Source organism: Cladophialophora yegresii (genome assembly GCF_000585515.1).
Source record: "Cladophialophora yegresii CBS 114405 chromosome Unknown aczIN-supercont1.6, whole genome shotgun sequence".
In the NCBI taxonomy this organism is placed as follows: Eukaryota; Fungi; Ascomycota; class Eurotiomycetes; order Chaetothyriales; family Herpotrichiellaceae; genus Cladophialophora; species Cladophialophora yegresii.
Window position 1 is genome coordinate 2,663,998 of NW_006913050.1, and position 17,401 is coordinate 2,681,398.

At 53.6% G+C, this 17,401-nt stretch overlaps 8 protein-coding genes across 8 annotated transcripts; 2 read left to right on the forward strand and 6 right to left on the reverse strand.

The window, feature by feature from the left end:
* Positions 1-160: 160 nt before the first annotated feature.
* On the forward strand, positions 161-3,625 carry A1O7_08994 (DNA polymerase gamma 1; the record flags this gene model as incomplete). The annotated part of the gene is made up of 1 exon (XM_007762983.1): positions 161-3,625. The coding sequence occupies one exon, from the start codon at positions 161-163 to the stop codon at positions 3,623-3,625; it is 3,465 nt and encodes a 1,154-aa protein (XP_007761173.1).
* Positions 3,626-4,030: 405 nt separating this feature from the next.
* A1O7_08995 (uncharacterized protein) lies at positions 4,031-5,569 on the reverse strand (the record flags this gene model as incomplete). The annotated part of the gene is made up of 1 exon (XM_007762984.1): positions 4,031-5,569. The coding sequence occupies one exon, from the start codon at positions 5,567-5,569 to the stop codon at positions 4,031-4,033; it is 1,539 nt and encodes a 512-aa protein (XP_007761174.1).
* Positions 5,570-6,319: 750 nt separating this feature from the next.
* On the reverse strand, positions 6,320-6,770 carry A1O7_08996 (small nuclear ribonucleoprotein D3; the record flags this gene model as incomplete). Its single annotated transcript, XM_007762985.1, has 3 exons — positions 6,320-6,552; positions 6,600-6,660; positions 6,714-6,770. 3 exons carry the CDS (start codon positions 6,768-6,770, stop codon positions 6,320-6,322), a joined length of 351 nt encoding a protein of 116 aa, XP_007761175.1.
* Positions 6,771-7,064: 294 nt separating this feature from the next.
* On the forward strand, positions 7,065-7,760 carry A1O7_08997 (HAD superfamily (subfamily IIIA) phosphatase; the record flags this gene model as incomplete). Its single annotated transcript, XM_007762986.1, has 1 exon — positions 7,065-7,760. The coding sequence occupies one exon, from the start codon at positions 7,065-7,067 to the stop codon at positions 7,758-7,760; it is 696 nt and encodes a 231-aa protein (XP_007761176.1).
* Positions 7,761-7,968: 208 nt separating this feature from the next.
* On the reverse strand, positions 7,969-8,649 carry A1O7_08998 (uncharacterized protein; the record flags this gene model as incomplete). The annotated part of the gene is made up of 2 exons (XM_007762987.1): positions 8,479-8,649; positions 7,969-8,409 (listed from the first exon to the last, which is right to left on the reverse strand). The coding sequence occupies exons 1-2, from the start codon at positions 8,482-8,484 to the stop codon at positions 7,969-7,971; spliced, it is 447 nt and encodes a 148-aa protein (XP_007761177.1). The 5' UTR covers positions 8,485-8,649.
* A 2,356-nt stretch (positions 8,650-11,005) lies between these two features.
* A1O7_08999 (uncharacterized protein) lies at positions 11,006-12,490 on the reverse strand (the record flags this gene model as incomplete). Its single annotated transcript, XM_007762988.1, has 2 exons — positions 11,006-11,287; positions 11,423-12,490. 2 exons carry the CDS (start codon positions 12,488-12,490, stop codon positions 11,006-11,008), a joined length of 1,350 nt encoding a protein of 449 aa, XP_007761178.1.
* Positions 12,491-13,696: 1,206 nt separating this feature from the next.
* A1O7_09000 (uncharacterized protein) lies at positions 13,697-15,622 on the reverse strand (the record flags this gene model as incomplete). Its single annotated transcript, XM_007762989.1, has 1 exon — positions 13,697-15,622. The coding sequence occupies one exon, from the start codon at positions 15,620-15,622 to the stop codon at positions 13,697-13,699; it is 1,926 nt and encodes a 641-aa protein (XP_007761179.1).
* Positions 15,623-16,362: 740 nt separating this feature from the next.
* Positions 16,363-17,349, reverse strand: A1O7_09001 (uncharacterized protein; the record flags this gene model as incomplete). Its single annotated transcript, XM_007762990.1, has 3 exons — positions 16,363-16,991; positions 17,040-17,119; positions 17,249-17,349. 3 exons carry the CDS (start codon positions 17,347-17,349, stop codon positions 16,363-16,365), a joined length of 810 nt encoding a protein of 269 aa, XP_007761180.1.
* Positions 17,350-17,401: the final 52 nt, after the last annotated feature.

Below are 17,401 nucleotides of genomic sequence, written 5' to 3' on the forward strand. Positions count from 1 at the left end.
CATTTGCTCCGCCGTAACAGGTCACGTGCCGATAAGCTTTTATCGGACCGGACTCTTTTGGGCGACTCCTGAGTGTTCGACGTCAAGACGTGTTCGCCTTCTCTTTCACTCGCCCGAACCTCGTGTTACAATGCCGCAGTGACAAAAGCCGGCCGCATCAATGCTGTGGCCCCCTACGCCTGCGCAGTGTGCGCGAGGCTATATCAGAACGTCTCAGAAGTTCAGGATATGCCCCCAGTTCGCTGCAAGAGCCGCAGCGATCCTACGACGACGTTATGCCTCCGAGACCGATAACCATAACACCGAGCGGAAGTCACTGGCGCGGGTCGCGAGCGCCCGATATAATGAGATTGGTGTGCAACAACTGAGCGATCACCTTCATCCACAAGTATTCCTGTCGAGGGCCACGCGACCACGTGCGGATTTAGTCGACCTGTCCAAAGATCATTTGCGCAGGCATGGACTACTGGGCAAGAACCAGGATCACAATGCCGCCGTGGGGCTTGACGCGCCTCCGATCATCGGAAGCAGTCTGGACGAGCACTTCACTAAGCTGGCCATGGACGCCTCCGAGCCATACCTGTCTTACGCCAACGCCTTCGTCCGAGCGAATACTCCGCAAAGACCTCGGAAATGGGTTATCAGGAGCGGCTGGACAAAGTACCACCCAGACATGACCACGGAAGAGGTGGACGCGCCAGACGAGACGATGCTATCATTCGACGTCGAGACCATGTGGCGAGAGTCACCGTTTGCCGTCATGGCCACTGCCGCCAGTCCCAATGCTTGGTATGCCTGGATATCTCCGTGGCTGCTCGGCGAGACGGAAAATCCTCGACAGCTTATACCATTGGGCGACCCTACGAAACCGCGGATAGTCGTGGGGCACAACGTCGGCTACGATCGCGCAAGAGTCAAAGAGGAATACGATCTGAAGCAGTCTCGGAACTTCTTCCTTGACACAATGTCCCTACATGTCGCCGTGAACGGAATGTGTTCGAGGCAACGGCCAACGTGGATGAAGCACAAGAAGAACCGAGACTTGCGAGACAAAATGGCCGGCGACGACAACTCGTTTGAGCTCCAGAGAATGCTTGAAAGTAAGATGCTAAGCGAGGAAGAGGAGGAACTGTGGGTCGGAAGAAGTTCCATTAACTCATTACGAGATGTAGCCAAGTTCCACACGGGCATCACCATTGACAAAAGCCAGAGGGACTACTTTGGCGAACTGGACCGGGAGGGCATCATGCAACGAATCGAGGAACTGCTGGACTACTGTGCTGCGGACGTCGCCATCACTCACAAGGTCTTCCAGAAAGTCTTTCCCAACTTTTTGGAAACTTGTCCCCACCCAGTCAATTTCGGTGCGCTTCGACACATATCGTCCGTCATTCTGCCTGTCGACAAGTCCTGGGACGAGTACCTGGAAAGGGCCGAAGGCACGTACCAGCAGAGATTAAAAGACGTCCAAGATCGACTTCTACAGCTCTGTGAAGTGGCACTAGGCGCCAAAGATAAGCCAGACGTATACCACAGCGACCCTTGGCTTAGCCAATTGGACTGGTCAGGACAGGAGATCAAGTACAAGAAGGCAAAGAAAAAGGGCGAGAAGCCCGTCCCGGTCGCTCGGCAGAAAAAGGCTGGTGCACCTAACTGGTATCGAGACTTATTTACCTCGAACTCGTCACCCATCAGCCTGACTGTTCGAACGAGGATCGCGCCGCTTTTGTTGAAGCTCTGCTGGGATGGATACCCCTTAGTGTGGTCCGACCTGCATGGTTGGACTTTCCGGGTCCCAAGTGGCGAAGTGCACAAGTACGAGCACAGCAACGCCGTCAGCTGCGATATGGCCAACGAGGAGAACGTCAAGCTGAGAATCGACACTACGCACACTTACTACAAGCTTCCGCACAAAGACGGCCCATCCGCACGGTGCACATCGCCCCTAGCCAAGGGTTACTTGCAATATTTTGAATCTGGCACATTGACGTCGCAGTATCCATTGGCCAGAGAAGCCTTGGAGATGAATGCGTCATGCTCCTACTGGATCTCGGCCCGTGACCGAATCACATCCCAGCTGATCGTCAAGGAAGCCGACCGGGATCCCTCGCTGACCGGGAAATCGGATCAAGGTTTTATCTTGCCTCAGATCATCCCGATGGGCACCATTACGCGGCGCGCCGTGGAGAATACCTGGCTGACCGCGTCGAATGCCAAAGCCAACCGTGTTGGGTCCGAATTGAAAGCAATGATCAAGGCACCACCTGGCTACTGCTTTGTTGGGGCAGACGTCGACAGCGAGGAGCTCTGGATTGCATCTCTTGTGGGAGATGCCCAATTCCGGCTTCATGGCGGCAATGCCATCGGCTTCATGACGCTGGAAGGCACAAAAGCTGCAGGCACTGATCTCCATTCCAAAACCGCCAAAATTCTGGGCATATCCCGAAATGACGCCAAGGTCTTCAATTACGGCCGCATTTATGGCGCCGGCTTGAAATTCGCAGCGACCCTACTCCGTCAATTTAATCCGACCCTGTCCGAGCAACAGACGACCGAAATCGCCTCGAAGCTGTACAGGGAAACAAAAGGCACTCGCACGCGACGCAAGCTGCTCGGGAACGGCTCCTTTTGGCGTGGCGGCACCGAATCTTTCGTGTTCAACAGACTCGAAGAATTCGCCGAGCAAGAACGTCCTCGCACGCCTGTTTTGGGAGCAGGGATTACAGAAGCCCTGATGCGGAGGTTCATCAACCAAGGCTCGTTCATGACGTCTCGCATCAATTGGGCAATTCAATCTTCAGGTGTTGACTACCTGCACCTCCTAATCATCGCCATGGACTACCTGATCCGTCGCTTCAACCTCGACGCTCGTCTTGCTATCACAGTGCATGACGAAATCCGATACCTTGTGGCGCAACAAGATCGCTACCGTGCGGCAATGGCATTACAAATCAGTAACCTCTGGACCAGGGCCATGTTCAGCCAGCAAATGGGTATTGAAGATCTGCCCCAGTCGGTCGCCTTTTTCTCCGCTGTCGACATTGATCACGTTCTACGCAAGGAGGTGGATATGGACTGTGTGACGCCAAGCCATCCCGAGAAGATTCCTCATGGCGAGAGCCTCGATATCAGCGAATTGCTTGAGATGGGCAACCAGGCATATTTGGACCCGAATGTTGTGCCGAAGGACGGGCCGATCGACTTGGACAAGTACAAGTATACCCCGAGGAAGAGTGTCATGGAGATATTGAACGGCGACGGGGAGAGCGATGTCGCTTACGTCAGGGCGCAAATCACGTCTGACGATAAAGAGTTGAGAGATATCATCAAAGAAGTGGAGAAAGAATCCTCGTCATCGGGCGAAAAGGCCACCATAACGAAATCCGGCACTGGCCCCAAAGGATCTGGCTCTTCAGGTTCGGGCTCAGGCTTGCCGAGAGGTCGTCGGCCGAAACCTAAAGTTCCCATCCCAGCTCACGCGCAACCCCAACAAGCCATACTCATGGAGGTGGAAGAACGTTGGAGTATGGGTTACAACAAGGCCTTTGGGGGTGATAAGCCGTGGTTGCCCGAGAAGAAGTCGGATTGGACGAGGAAGTGGGCCAGTGACGGGTGGGAGGTGTAGGCCTCATGTGTTTATGATATGTGTTACTTTTCAGCATTTGCGTGGATGGGCTACTTGTGTATGGATTGTATGCTTGATATGTGTTTCTTTTGTACGAAAGTTTTAGTGACGGAGTTCCAGTGGCATGTATGTATTCCCACAGAGCTGGACGGAGGGCGGCAACGGGTGTACAGTACATACCTAGGTACCTGTGTGGATATCGTCGAGGTCGAACCGGTGTCAGAATACCGGGATACTATTGAGTGCTTCATGCCAAATTTCAGACTTTTGCGTCGTCTTGATCCTTTAATGGCGTCCAGACTGATTGTCCGAATACTAGCGAATGCGTTCACCAAACCTCATACCTTTGCGTCGTCTCCATCCTGTAGTCACGTCCTAGAGACCATCACAACCTCCACCGCCGAATCATCCCATCTCCCTCATAATCCGCGCAATCTCCCTCTTCGCGAACCTCTCCCTCTCGTCCTGGCCCATCTCCAGTCCCGCCTCCCTTATGGCAACGACCCGTTCAACCAGGCCAGGAAGCCTCTCGATCTGCGTTTCTTGGTCGGCGTCGTCACTGTGATTCATCTCCCGAGAATCATCCCCTCTGTCATCATCTCCCGCTTCCTCGTCGTCTCCCCCGAGCATACTCATCTTCAACTCCATCATCTCCCTCTGCAGTTCAAAGTCCAGGGCGCCGAATCTGGAGGCCCCGTCTCCCACTAACGTCCTGGCCCGCATATTCGGCAACGTATCGTCATCGCCATCGGTGTATTCATCGTCATCGAAATTGAGATCGTCCCCGTCGTCACCTCCGTCACCGTCACCCGGCTCGGCCGACCAATCTACCGACTCGAGAACCTCGAGCACGCGCGGGAGACCTGTTTTCTCGCCGTGTTCGTTCCTCTCGCCATATTTGTTCCTCTCGGCTTGCATTGGCTCTTGCATTTGGTCCTCCTCCTTTTGTTGGGCGTCTCGCCCTCTGATCACGCCATCCCACGCCACAAATTCCCACCCCAGGAATCCCAGTTCAAGACACCGCTCCTCGAGCTGTTCAATGAGGAGCCCATTTTGCTCAGTAGTAGTGGGACTCGTCCTTCTCGTCCCAGGGCCCGAAGAGGAAGAAGCCTTCTGCAACACGACGAGGGAAGCGATATCCCTGCCGGGAAAGTCGTCCTCGATGGCTTCGCGGAGGGTGTGGGCTGTTTGGATGAGCTTGATGAGTGGGTCCCGCTCGGTCTCGCGGTCCTGGTCCGGGTCCTGGTCGTGGTAGTGTGATGCTGACGCCGATGCTGATGCTGATTCTCGCGTCGCGAGGGCGGCAGAGGTAGTGGTAGAGGTTGAAATGGCAGAAATCGGCAAGAGAAGGACGATCCCGGCTATCACGGCGCGGACTTCGCGTGCCGCTGGTGAGAGGATCTGACGTGTCCAGTCCTCGAGAGTTAGGGTTGGGATTGGGGTCATCGACTCAGTGCTTGCGTCTATGTCTGTGTCTGAGTTGACGCCCTGGCTGACCTGGCGTTGACTCTCGGCCTCGTCCTCGTCACTGCTCGGAGGATTCGAATCGAGCGAGTTCCTTGCATCTCTCTCGCTCAGTGGTGGCAATGCTGGTCCGGGAGACGCTCGCCTACCGGGAGATTGTGGCGTGGCAAACGGTGAAGGTAACTCGTCGCACCATATCCCCACGTCGCGGGCGTAGTATTTCGTCGTCAACCTTACGGGTGGGTGTGAAGTGTAGCCTGAAAAGGTGGCCACGTCGGCGGACGGCCTGGAGCCGGTGATTGCCTCGAGGAATGCTGGGAACAGGGGCGGTGTAGGTAACGAGGACGGAGCTGGCGTTGGCCCTGACGCCCATGCTGACTCTGACACTGGCGCTGAAATGCCGGGGATAGTGCTTGGAGAGAGGACTAGGAGGCGGAGCGACGACGGTTTTACTGGGCATGGAGACGTCGTAGAAGGCATGGCTTTGGTGGTGTTTGCGTTCGCCTAGACTATGATCCTCGGATGTGCTTGCCTCGTCGTATGTGTATGCTTGTGTACTGTGTCTGGCTCGGCGTTTCCGGCGTGTCATATGCTTTCCATGAGAATGTGGTACTCGACGGTGGGAGGCGTGCTCAGGGGAGCGGTAGTTCACGGCCGGGTTCTGCAAACCCTTACACGGTTTGTCAGAGTCGGTGCCCTACAAGTCTTGCGTAAGTTTAGGTTGTTTCTGCCGTAAAGTGATTACCCTTGCACAGACCGAATGGAATGCTTAGGATGGGAGATGCTGTCAAGACAAGGATCGGATTTATATCCAGCCTTGGCGAGTGCGGCGAGGCTTTAATATTCCTTCGTCAGCAAAGGCTACATATACGCCACCCACCACGCCCTCAGCGGTCGATCGACAAGCGATTCCTCGTTGGTGAGGCTATGCCGCCGGTCCTCGTGCCGTAAACAGTCTTTGGACTTCCAACTGCATGAAGGGCTCTCCTCAACTTATTGCGCCATAGGTCCCCAACATGCATGCACGGTGCTATCAAGCGGCACATCTCAGACTTCTGCCTCGTCGTGCACGTTCCCGTGCCTGCCAGTGGCGTGCAATCTCTTCGGACGCAATTTGTGCTCTCCTTTCCCTTGTGTAATTTGCAGCACATAGGCAGCGTCGAACTAGGGCCCAGCCACTTCCTTCCATCGGAATACCAAATCTCCAAGCTTCTTGTACCAGTCTCATATTCACTGCCTCCTCCCTGCTCGCGCGCGATTGACAGTCGCCCGCCCTCTCGCTAGCCCGACACCTCGTCCTCTTGTCCCCCTAGATCTGAACATGGGCGCATTCCGGAGCATATCCGGGACGATGAAGAACCGCACGTGGCTGCCTCGGATGTAGACTTGGTCGAGGTGGGAGACGCGCCCGTCGCGGGCCGTGGCGGTGATGTCTTTTAGTTGGACGTTCATGTTGTCTTCCGCTGGGCATTGTTAGTCGAGAAAGCGCATTGTGGGTACGGCCACCAACCTTCCAGAAGTTTGCCCCGGTAGACTTGACCGGATGTGAGTTCTAATGTGACAACATGGCCCTACACGCAAAGTTTAGCCTCGTCCTTCCTGCTACCGCGTGTGGGATCCTCACCTGTGCCTCGTTGAGCAGCTTGATGGGTATGCCGATTGTGGATGTGAGTTTGCCCATGGTGGGCGGGTGGTAGGCTTGCGCGAGTCGACCTCAGTACTTGACAGGTTCGCGGGGTAGAGTGCGACAGTAGGTCCTGAAGCAAAGAAGAAGCGGGAACTCAAATGTGTAGTCAGTTCACAAGTAGATGTTTGCTTCGCACCGCAAGTCGCAGTGGGAAAATGAATGCGATCTGGAATCGGATCTTATCTTATCTCCGCGTGTTGATATTGACGTCGTACAGTACACTCTCTTGACACTCACTTCAGTCTTCTACAAGCGCCGGGCGGTCCATTTCAACGATCACTCTCTGACATGCCACTCTTTTCCAATGTCCCAGCACTGCGCCTGACATTGGCCTACGCCCTGAGCGAGCCGTCCTCTCTACTCCCGCACAGAACCATACCTACACTCCTTCCACTTCCACTGCCAATCGGCCCGTGGCTTCCCTCTCTCAACAGCACAGGCAAGAAACCGACTATTCGCGCCCTGGTTCTTGACAAGGATAATACGCTATGTCCGCCGGAGACAACCAAGCTCCATCAATCATATATAAACAAGCTTGAGAAATTGAAACAGAGCGACGAATTCTCCCACAACCCACACAGCATCCTCATCGTCTCCAACACGGCGGGCAGTTCTTCCTCGGCTGAGCATGAAGCTGAAGCCAAGCTACTGGAAAAGGAGCTAGGAATCCCCGTCTTGCGCCAACACCCTGACCGCAAGAAACCGTTCTGCGGTCCGGATATTTTGGCCCACTTCAAGGATCATGGCGTCACAGAGGACGCGCAAGAGATTGTGGTTGTGGGAGATAGATTAGCGACGGACGTTCTGTTGGCTAGAGAGATGGGTAGCTGGAGTGTCTGGACGAGAGACGGGTGGCGGAACCCGGAGACGCCGGGACGGGATTATCGGGGTTTCTTTGGACGGATGGAAAGTCGATTTGAGAGATTCATGAGGGGCGGACTAGGCAGGACGGCGCCGTTACCGAAGACGGGTCCAAGTTCGTGAGCGTCGAAAGAAGATTGGCTGTCGCAATCCCAGTGTTGGTTCAAGAGAGGGCCATCCTCCGTCAACGGGCACGAGACTCGCTTCTGCACAATGATGCCGCTAACAAGACTTGTGGACGCTCGGAAACCGGGAATAGGAATGCGGACATGGTCGGCTTCACACTCCTTGCAGCCACGGCTGATTCATCACCTCTCTTCGCTGGGGACATTCAAGTTTTCAGAAACTTATCCCCAGCATCGACGGAGCTTCCCGAAACGGTCGACGTCCCCGTTGCCGAATGAGGGTATGGCGGTAGACTCCTACTGTCAGTCATGACCAGCCCCGACAACGCCGCTGGCAACTCGCTCATACCACCGGGCAGTCCGATTTGCGGCGTACCTGTCGACTGCAGGCCCCCACTTGCATTCGACATGGGACTCACCGGACCAGCAGTATCCGAGCCCACCGGGTCTACCGCCTTGCGGGCAGCCAAAATCTCCCTCTTGACCAACTGACTGTTGTCGATCGTCCACCGTCTATTCACAATCTCGATCACCGCGTCCTTCATGGAGAATTTATTCTCCTTAACGCGAACCTCGATGCGGCCGGAGAAAGGCACGCGGATCCACTCGCCTTTATCCTCTACTACAGGTACGTTGTCTGCAGAAAACTGCGGATGACTGTTAGTTAGCTTTCATAACAGAGTTCCAAATTAGAAGTTCAAGAGCTCAACTCGTACCAACATAAACCTGACCCCCTCAAACAGCACCTCCTGCCTCTTCGCGTCATGCTCGATACAAATCGCCCGCTTCAGATCGATCTGATGTCTCGAACACCGTTGCCGACTAGAGATGATGTTCACAATCGCTTCCTCGCGCCCGATACTCCTCTCTGATTCGTTTTCATTGTCCGTCTGCGTAATCGTGACTGTTAGCGTGGCATGGCATGAGCAGTAGCAAGAGCACGGATGTTCGTATGAGCAATGCAGCAGCATGATACCCGACCCAGAGGAATCAAAGACACAATGTTTCTCAGTCAGGCGTGAATCAAGAAATGCGAACCGTGAAATACGAAATGCGAAATGTGCGAGGACAGGACAGGACAGGACATACAAAATCTCGCGCCAAAAGCCCCTCCAACGTCCCTCGACTGGAATTCCCACCACTAGTGGTATCCGTATCGTACTCGAGGAACAATTTCTTGAGACACTGGAATCCGTGGGGCGACTTGGTCGTGATGGCGTGGTAGGATGTCGTGTGTTCGTGGATTTGCACTTTTGGCATCTTTGGGTTTGACCGCCGTGTCAGTAAGGACTGATATTTTCTGCTGAACTTGAAAAGTCGAGGCTGGAGAGTCGAGTTCGACGACTCCGGCTTGGACGTGGACGTGGACGTGGCCGATTCCCTTCACGACGAAGCTCAATCGCTCGCTGTCTCGCTGTCTCGATGTCCTGGGTTCGATTGTCTTGTCTTCCAGTGTCTAAGTAACTAGAAGGACAAAGAACAGGGCACGGGCGGCAATGTGATGTATGTGTTGAGTACTCCGTACGTCCCCCCGGTTCCTGTGCGGTGCTGTGCTGTGCTGTGTTACCTAGGTAGGATTGTGGCAATTATTCACTGTATTGTGCCGGCTGGTATATTGTCGACATGCGCCGTACACTGTGCAGTCCCTATTATCCGCAATGTTGTCAGCTCTGTTGTTGTTGATGTCGTCGTGCAGCTGCTCAACCCCCTTCGAAACGTGCTCGGTGGTTGATTGGTCCTCGTGTGGGGATGCCGCTGCATCCTCCTGTCTGTGGGTGAGCCTGAAACAGGCCAGGCGTCCAGCGTTCGCGTGGCTCTGAAACACCTTTACTTAACCCGCCTAATTACGGCCACCTCGCACGGTGACTCCCAGCCGGTTAGATAGTTGGTCGGATCTTGTGTCACGCGAGTGCGATGCCTTCGGTTCTACTGTTACTATCATGTGGTGTCTTTGAGGTCGTGCCTGGTATTCTGTGACCCGATACGAGTATTCCGTACATACCCAGCGAACTGCAGGTGAGCTGGAGGTCTTTACTTGGAGGCCTGATTCAGGAGTATTTCGTGGGGAGCTAGTGGATCAGCCCTGCACGCCCTCGTGGCCCGGAACTCATGATCGACTCTAATGTACTCCGTACGAGGCTCTTTTCCAGCGTCGACAGCATACGCCGAGACTGTGCAACCTGTTGATGAGGTCGTCCGGGGCTCGATGGACACTGATGTAGTGGTTCTCTCTGTGGAAGACGTCCTCCCGTCCGTCCTTCAGCTGCTTGCATACTCGGAGGATGTGCAACTGGGCCCGCTAGTGGATTTCGCGCTGGAGACCGAATTGAAGGAAGTTGTCGTTGGCGACATCACAATGCCACTGCCCTGGTGTGTATTGCCTTGTCCACCGTACGGGCGTTTGGCCAGCATATCGAATTCGAGTTCCGGCAGGCAGGGAGGCGTGGAAGTCACTGCTTGGTTCCATTCCAGCAGCAGCAGGTGTCGTAATATCTCCAGGCGAAGCGGCACGCTTGCGGTTTCTGCTTGGGCGGTCCATGTCAGCGATTGTGGTTGGAGTCGCAGATGCAAGAAGCATAGGATGTTGTGATGAGAAGACACGGCAGGTGAGGAGAGGTGAGGTAGGTGCAGTTAGGTGACGGCAACTGTGACTGCGCTCGCCGTGCAGTTGGGACCCATTGAAGTACCAGCTTGTTGTTCACTCTCTCTTCCTTGTTCATTCACTTGCCGCTCTCTTTGACTTCTCTCATGGGGAGAATCAGGGCCAAATCCTGGATGCGGAACTCCACCAGTTGGACATCCTCGACAAGAGTAGGATGGTTTTCAAGGTCCAGGCTATTCGTTGGCCGAATCAACATTTCTTGTCTGGTGTCCGCGGCCAGCGATATCCACCCTCCCTCCTCTGGCCTTCTCCGTGGTAAAGCCCAGCCTTGTCATGCCAGGATCCAATTCGGATGAATTGATCTGGTTGCCCTGGTGCTTGGAAGCGCTTGCACAAAGCAGAGGAGGAGAACAATGCAGGGTATTATACGGTGGATACTGCAGTCAAGAGCAATCAAGGACTTCATGGGCATTCATGGGTTGATTGCAATGTACACTAACATTCATGGATGCGGGACAAGACAAACTGGCATCGATCTCTGGCATGTCCGGTGTCCACCTTGGCCACGACACCACAATGACATGCAATTTGTAAAATCAACTTGCCCCCTAGTACCCGCACCGTGCTCACTGCGTCACCTCTCATGATTGCATAGCGCTTGTGGCCCATTCATCCTTGTCGAAGGGCTGATCCTTCAACTTACGCACATGTCCATAGTTGCAATTCAGTTCTCGGTCCAGGTACCGAATAATGTCGAATAGCGCCGCCCTGACGGCCTCAGCGGTTGCTTTCCGGACATTTCTCTGCACTTCTGCAGACTCTTGGCCAAATTGGTAGGTGCTGAAGGCGTTGTCGGAGAAAATCAGCAGTTCGCTTGCGGCGTGCAGCTTTGCCGACCACATCATCCACAATGGCATGCGCTCCTATCTCCACAATTTTCAATCCAGAAATCCGTAGTGGCTCCATGTAACAATTCTGCATCAAAGCATAAGGTCAGGTAACTTCTGAGCAAACAGCAACGAGCCCCGCGAGCGCCATGTCTCGGTGCGCTGAAGTACCAGCGCGCGATCAATACTCCATTCAAGGTAGAGGGTTTTGTGCCAACCAAGAAGATCTGGGTTGGCCAAGGAAGTGACTCGGTAGCATGCGTATGCATACAGCTGCCCAGTCCTTTCGATAAATGCCAACGGTAAGGGCCGGCTGGGTGCGAAACTGCCATTGAGGGCCTTGTCCTCAGCCGCAGACATTTGATGCGCGAACTCCTGAAACTTGGAAAAGGCTTCTGCTTGCTTGTCCTCGTCGAGACATTCGTCCATCTCGACGACGAATTCTCTGAGGTGTTTGTACATGGCGTTCTCTTCAGCGTGTCGCTTGCTGTGATAGGCATTTGTTTCCTGAAAGGCCTTGAAAACTTCCGCTTCAGTTTGGGCACGAGACTGCTTCTCGTGCTCATCAAGCGCCTCCTGGCTCCAGCACCATCTAAAGCCATTTGAGTACTTGCCGAGCCAGATGAAGATCTTCTTTCGCAGCTCCTCCACCGTGAATGGTTCTTTGCCCCCAAACAAGTTCTTTCCATACTTGCTGTGGAAATAAAGCTCGATTGGACCAGTCCGTGGGTGGGTCATTTGCACCCCGAGTACGGCGAGAACAGCTGCCGAGAGGTGTCGTGCAGGAATCAGGACTGGTGCTCCTCGCCTCATCGGCCCGTCGACGGCTGTTTTGAAGGCGATGGTGACGTTCGGCGAGACGTGGTAATGGTCCAGTTCGAAGGCTGCGCTCGTGCGACTCCATTTCCCAGCCCAGGTTTCCGGCACCCAAAACGTGTACACGTTCCACTTTACCATGACCTTGATGAACAGCTTCTGGTTTCCTCGGATCGCGACAAAGTGGTTGTCCTCAAAGAGTATCGCTCGTCCTTCTTCGTACAGTCGCTTGCAGGTCGACATGATAGCACTGTGGAGTAGGCAAGTGTGTTTCTCTCTCACAGCGGCAGCATGAAACTCATCGCGTCTCATCCTCCTAGGCATAAAACACGTGCTTGGAGGTGCAATCAGGGTCTTGTGGTTGGCGTCGATCGTGAGAAGTTCTCGAAGGATCATGCGGCGGATTTCCAGAGGCATGCCCATGAGCGTGCACTCATGGCCACTTGCTGCGATTCGAATCATATCGCAGAGCAGAGGTTTGGTGACATCACAAATCATCAAACACCAGGACAGACGATCCGACGACTACGGATAGGGCTAGGAGGACAAGTCAGTAAAGTTGAGCTGCGACCTGATAACATACCTTGATTTCTGGTTGCCAAGCGGGTGAGGCAGAGACAGTGCAAGCAAATGCAGCGACAGACCCCCATGGTCGTCGCTCTGTTCAATGTGAAAACAGAGCATGGCATAGGCAGTCAGCAGTGAAAGTAGTTCCATTGTGCTGGTGTCCTTTCAACGAACAGCAGCAGCAGGAGACTTCACTCTGAAAAGGAATCCCAGGCACCTAGGTAGAACTGTGTGACACCCTCTCTTCTAATGAACTTGCCGGTGATAGGCATCGTCTGTGGCGCGCAGGCAGAGAGAAAGGAGTGACTGGTTAGCAATCATCTCTGGGATTTCTTTTCAAGTATTTCTCACATCCCGACGGATGAGATCTCGAGACGAGGAGAACCTTGCTACTGTTTCCAGAACCGTGCTGTAGTCTCTGAAGTGAATGACACCGTGGGCCTGCCCAACGGGCGGGCTATCAACACGTGTCCGAAACAAGGAGGAAGTGCGTGTACCTTATGTGGCATATATCTGCTTGCGAGCAAAGTGGAACCTGACCAAACCAAGATCTCAAAGTAAGCGACGTTGAAGAAGCATCGAAGTTCCGCTGGTCTGGCGGACATCTCAATCGCATGTCGCACAGAATTTCTGACTCGTGCTTTCCTCGGACTCAGATTGGAAGAGAGCAGCTCCGTGAATCATGAGATGGTCTAGTAGTTAAGATGTTGGTATTTGCCTACCCTGGCTCGCTGGGAAGAGGTACCCTCAAGCAATAATTACCTTTCCATGGATGTGCCCATTCCAGCGTTATGCGCTTCAACATATCCGAAGACCACAATCATGGGATTTCTACTAGTAGAAAGAATTTGCGCCTTGACACCGTCGCCATCGTTAACATCGTAATGGTGTCCATATCGGTCGTTCCTTGCCGTTGCTTGAAAGGACAAGCTTCGCCGGGTCCCGTGAAAATGCCACAAACCCCGGCGCCATGCGTGAAAAAAGCGGAAACTAAAAATCCCACTCGGTAAGACGCCAAAATACCTTCGGCGACAAGTCACAAGTCTTGTGGGACCTGGTTGTTTAGCCAGCCCACCTGAACGTCCAGATCAAACCATTAAACCCCTTCTTCGGAGTCAATCGTTCTCCCCATAACGACATGACCACTTGCTCGATCTTGTCCGCTGTTTCGAAAAAACAGTCTCTTGGGGCACCCGGTCTAAGCTGCTGTGCCAGGTCGTGCATCAATTCGTTAAATGGTTCCCATTTCTTATCCCCGGCCTTGTTCTTCTGCTTGATGCCAGTAATCACGACCGTCCCGTTGTTGTAAATGCGACGAATGCACCATACTGCGTTGGAAAAATCATTTCGAAGGGCAAAAAGTCGTAGAAGCATCGTGTCTAGACGGATATTCCACTCCGGCACTGGGGATGCACACGGCAGTCGTAGAGCAAGAAGACCGCTGGTGAGGGCGAGATCTCGGGCCAACGGCGGCTCTAGTCGAGAGGTTCTGGGCAGAGCTGGGCTTTTTGTTAGACCTGGTTTAGCCGGCGCCGCTTGCAAACCGTTGAGTGCTCGCCCAGGCGGCATTGCCAGGACGGCTTTAGGACCGACTTCAGTAACGCCACTTGTGTCTTCAGAACGTGACGTGATTGACGGATTCCCGTCGTTCAAGGTTGAGACGGATTCTTCGCTGTGCTCGCGAACCTCATCGCGGCATCCGTCCACATTTCGACATCCATCGCATACTTCTGGGTCAGTGGATGCTTTCTCCTTTTCTCTCGTTTGCTGTTTCTGTTGTCTTTTCAGAACAAGTTGAGCCAGAGATCCACTTCGCAGCTCGCAAAGTCGGAACGCACTAACAGCAATCAGCTTACAAATACGATTGATGCCATCTTTGCTCCTAGATGAGACGTCAACGAGGGCGCTGGTTCTGGTGCGGACAAGGCTGCAAGCTTCGTAGCACACACGCTCGAAGGAGAGCTCGGCAGAAATGTACTGTCCTTGATCAACGCAAATCTCGCCTTGAAGCAAGATCCGCTCAAGATAGTGACAAATGGCCCTGTATATGTGCAAGTTGGGCTCCTTTTGGCTCGCTAGTAAGTGTTTGTCGAATTCGTCTTGAACGGAGCTGCGACCACACGGCGTTCCGGAAGTAAGCAATCCTCGTCCTTCGACCAGTCGATGTTCTGTGTGTGCTTGATTCGTGTCATTGTAAGGACAAAGGAACTTGATAGAATTAATGTGCGGGTGCAGCCAGGGCAAGACGGCGAGCTTGACGAAACTGTGTGTGCGACCAATGTGACGAGGATGAAGTTCTGTCGATAGTGTCAAGTTGAGGCCCATCCCCCGTGCAAAAGGAGATTTGACCATGATCCACAGAGCATGCATAAAATCTGCGGCATCCAGATGACTGCTGATGTAGAATGGAGCGTCTCGCTTCGTATTCACACCAGTGAACAGCATGAGAGGGTTGAATCTGAAGTGAATTGGCTGATATTCGTCGCGAGGCCCGCATATCAGTCTTGTGGAAGGAAATGGGCCAAGGACTGGAACGCCATAGTTCTGCAACTTCGCACCTAGACCTTTAATGCCTGACTGGATCGCGAGCACTTTGTTGTCTGTATACAGCACCGTCCGTCCTTCCCAGTAGAGTTGCTTACATGTCTTGAGAATAGCCGGGTGTAGGTGGCAGCTCTTTATGATCGGAGGATTCCCATTAATCTCTTGGTTTCCCTTGTGCTTGAACGGCGCAGCCTCGAGAATCCGTCGCGGATTCAGATATAACAACTCGGAGATGCTACTTTGTGGTTGGCGGCGAGTATGGGCCTTGCGATTGCAGTCTAGGCATAACAAGTGCCGAAGGATTTCGAGGCGAAGCTCGACGGGTAGGCAGAGGAGAGGGGACGGGTTTCGTGACTGTTCGGATGCCGCAGTGCTTTCCTCTCCATATTCATCGCATTCGAAAATAAGGCGGAGAGTCAAGACCTCCCTCGACAGCAAAGGCATCCTCTATGCATGGCGCATGCGTCCCGCGGGCAAGGCTGTGAAGGAGTCGGCGGGATGTTTCCGGATATGATGTTGTCGATCTGAATCGTGGGGGCTATGAGGGCTGACCGAGCATGCCGAGTAGCAATACGAGGTACCAGGTAAGATACAGTGCACGTAACTCGTAAGAGGTGGTTCAACGGTATTGGGCTTGATCGACTTCTTGATCGGCCTGGCTAGTAAGACAAGTGGATCATTCGAGGTCGGACAGCGCGGGGATCATTATCTGGGGAAACGCGGTGAAAATGAAAGATACGGGAAGAAGACGGGAGCAGTGAAATGATGGAAGAGAATCCAGAGTCCCAGGACCCGAAAGCAGATGATTATCGAAACCAGCGTAAACAACAGAGAATAGTGATGAGAAGAATATAGTTGCCAACTCGAGTGTCACGCTCTGGTTGCAATGAACAGACGATCTGAGGGGTGTTTGAGGTGCCATTCATTTCCTGACTAAGCAGCTCCTAGAAGATCCATGTGAGCCAGCAAGCGCTAAGCTGCGACCGCGTATGAATGTTCCAATCAATCCATGCTGTCTCAGTAAATGATCACGGCCAAGTATGGCAAGTGGTCGTGTTCAGCTCGATGAGGCCGCTTCCTCCCTGGAGCCGGACATACTGTAGCATTACTGGGCTGCTAGGATCACTTCCAACGTGAGAGTCGTCCACCAGGAAACCCCCGGTCCGAACAGAGGTATTCGGTGATTAGCTAGTATCCATAGAGTCGCCGTCACCGCTTCTCTTCTTCATGAATCCCACATATTCGTCGATAGCCATGGGCCAGGCGCCGTCCTCCGTCCACCAGTCGAAGGACTCACCACCGGGTTCTCTTGTCCTCGTGACCAACTCGCCGACCATGTTCCACAAATCTTTATTGACCGGTCTTTTGATCTGTGACTCGTAGAACTCACACCAAAGATCCAACCACTTGGTCGAGGCTGTATTCCATTCAATGCCCCCCTTGCCTTGGCGGAAGAACATGTTCCAGAAATCGATTGCTGAGTCCATTGGTACACTGCGTTGTCCTTCTGGTTTTGCAAGCTTGAATGCATTCCGGTAAACCTGCTTGAAGTAGTTCGAATCGGTTGAGAGTCTCTTCCGGATCACGTCGATATATTGTGCCTGTCTTGACGAGCTGTCATATGGTTTGTCGCCTGTAGAAACGCTTCGCCAGCCGGAAACATAGGGTTCGCGGTCAAACTCGCCGATGGAAGGACATTGCAGAAGGTCACAAATCGCAAGATGGGCAACTTCGTCCAGCTCGACATCGAGGTCTGTGAGATATTTCTGCGCCCCTTCTATGCCAATCTTGTCCGGTGCATCTCTGGGGTTGTCTGGGCACTGTCAGCCGTTGGCGCCTCCCAGAATGGCTGAGGTCCTACCACGGTATTGGTCGAAGATCTTGTTGAGATTCTGTTGCAGTGGCGGGACTGACGTCGTGCCAGATCCACTCTGGTAGAACCTATAAGAGAATGTGGTGTCAGTGACTTTGGGACAAGATCAATCGATGCTCAATCCTGCATGCCTGTGACGTTGCCCCGTCCTGCCACTGCTCTTGCTGGACCTCTCTCTGACAGTCAACTTTGCTGACGAGGGGTTCATATTGGAAATTCGAGCCACGTCTCCATCCACCTTGGTCTTCTTGCCTGAGGCTGACGACTGGATTGATTCTGTAGATTTGCGTTTCGGCATGGCGGATAGGCGCCAAATGCAGAGAGCGCAGAGAAGAAATAGCAGCAATATG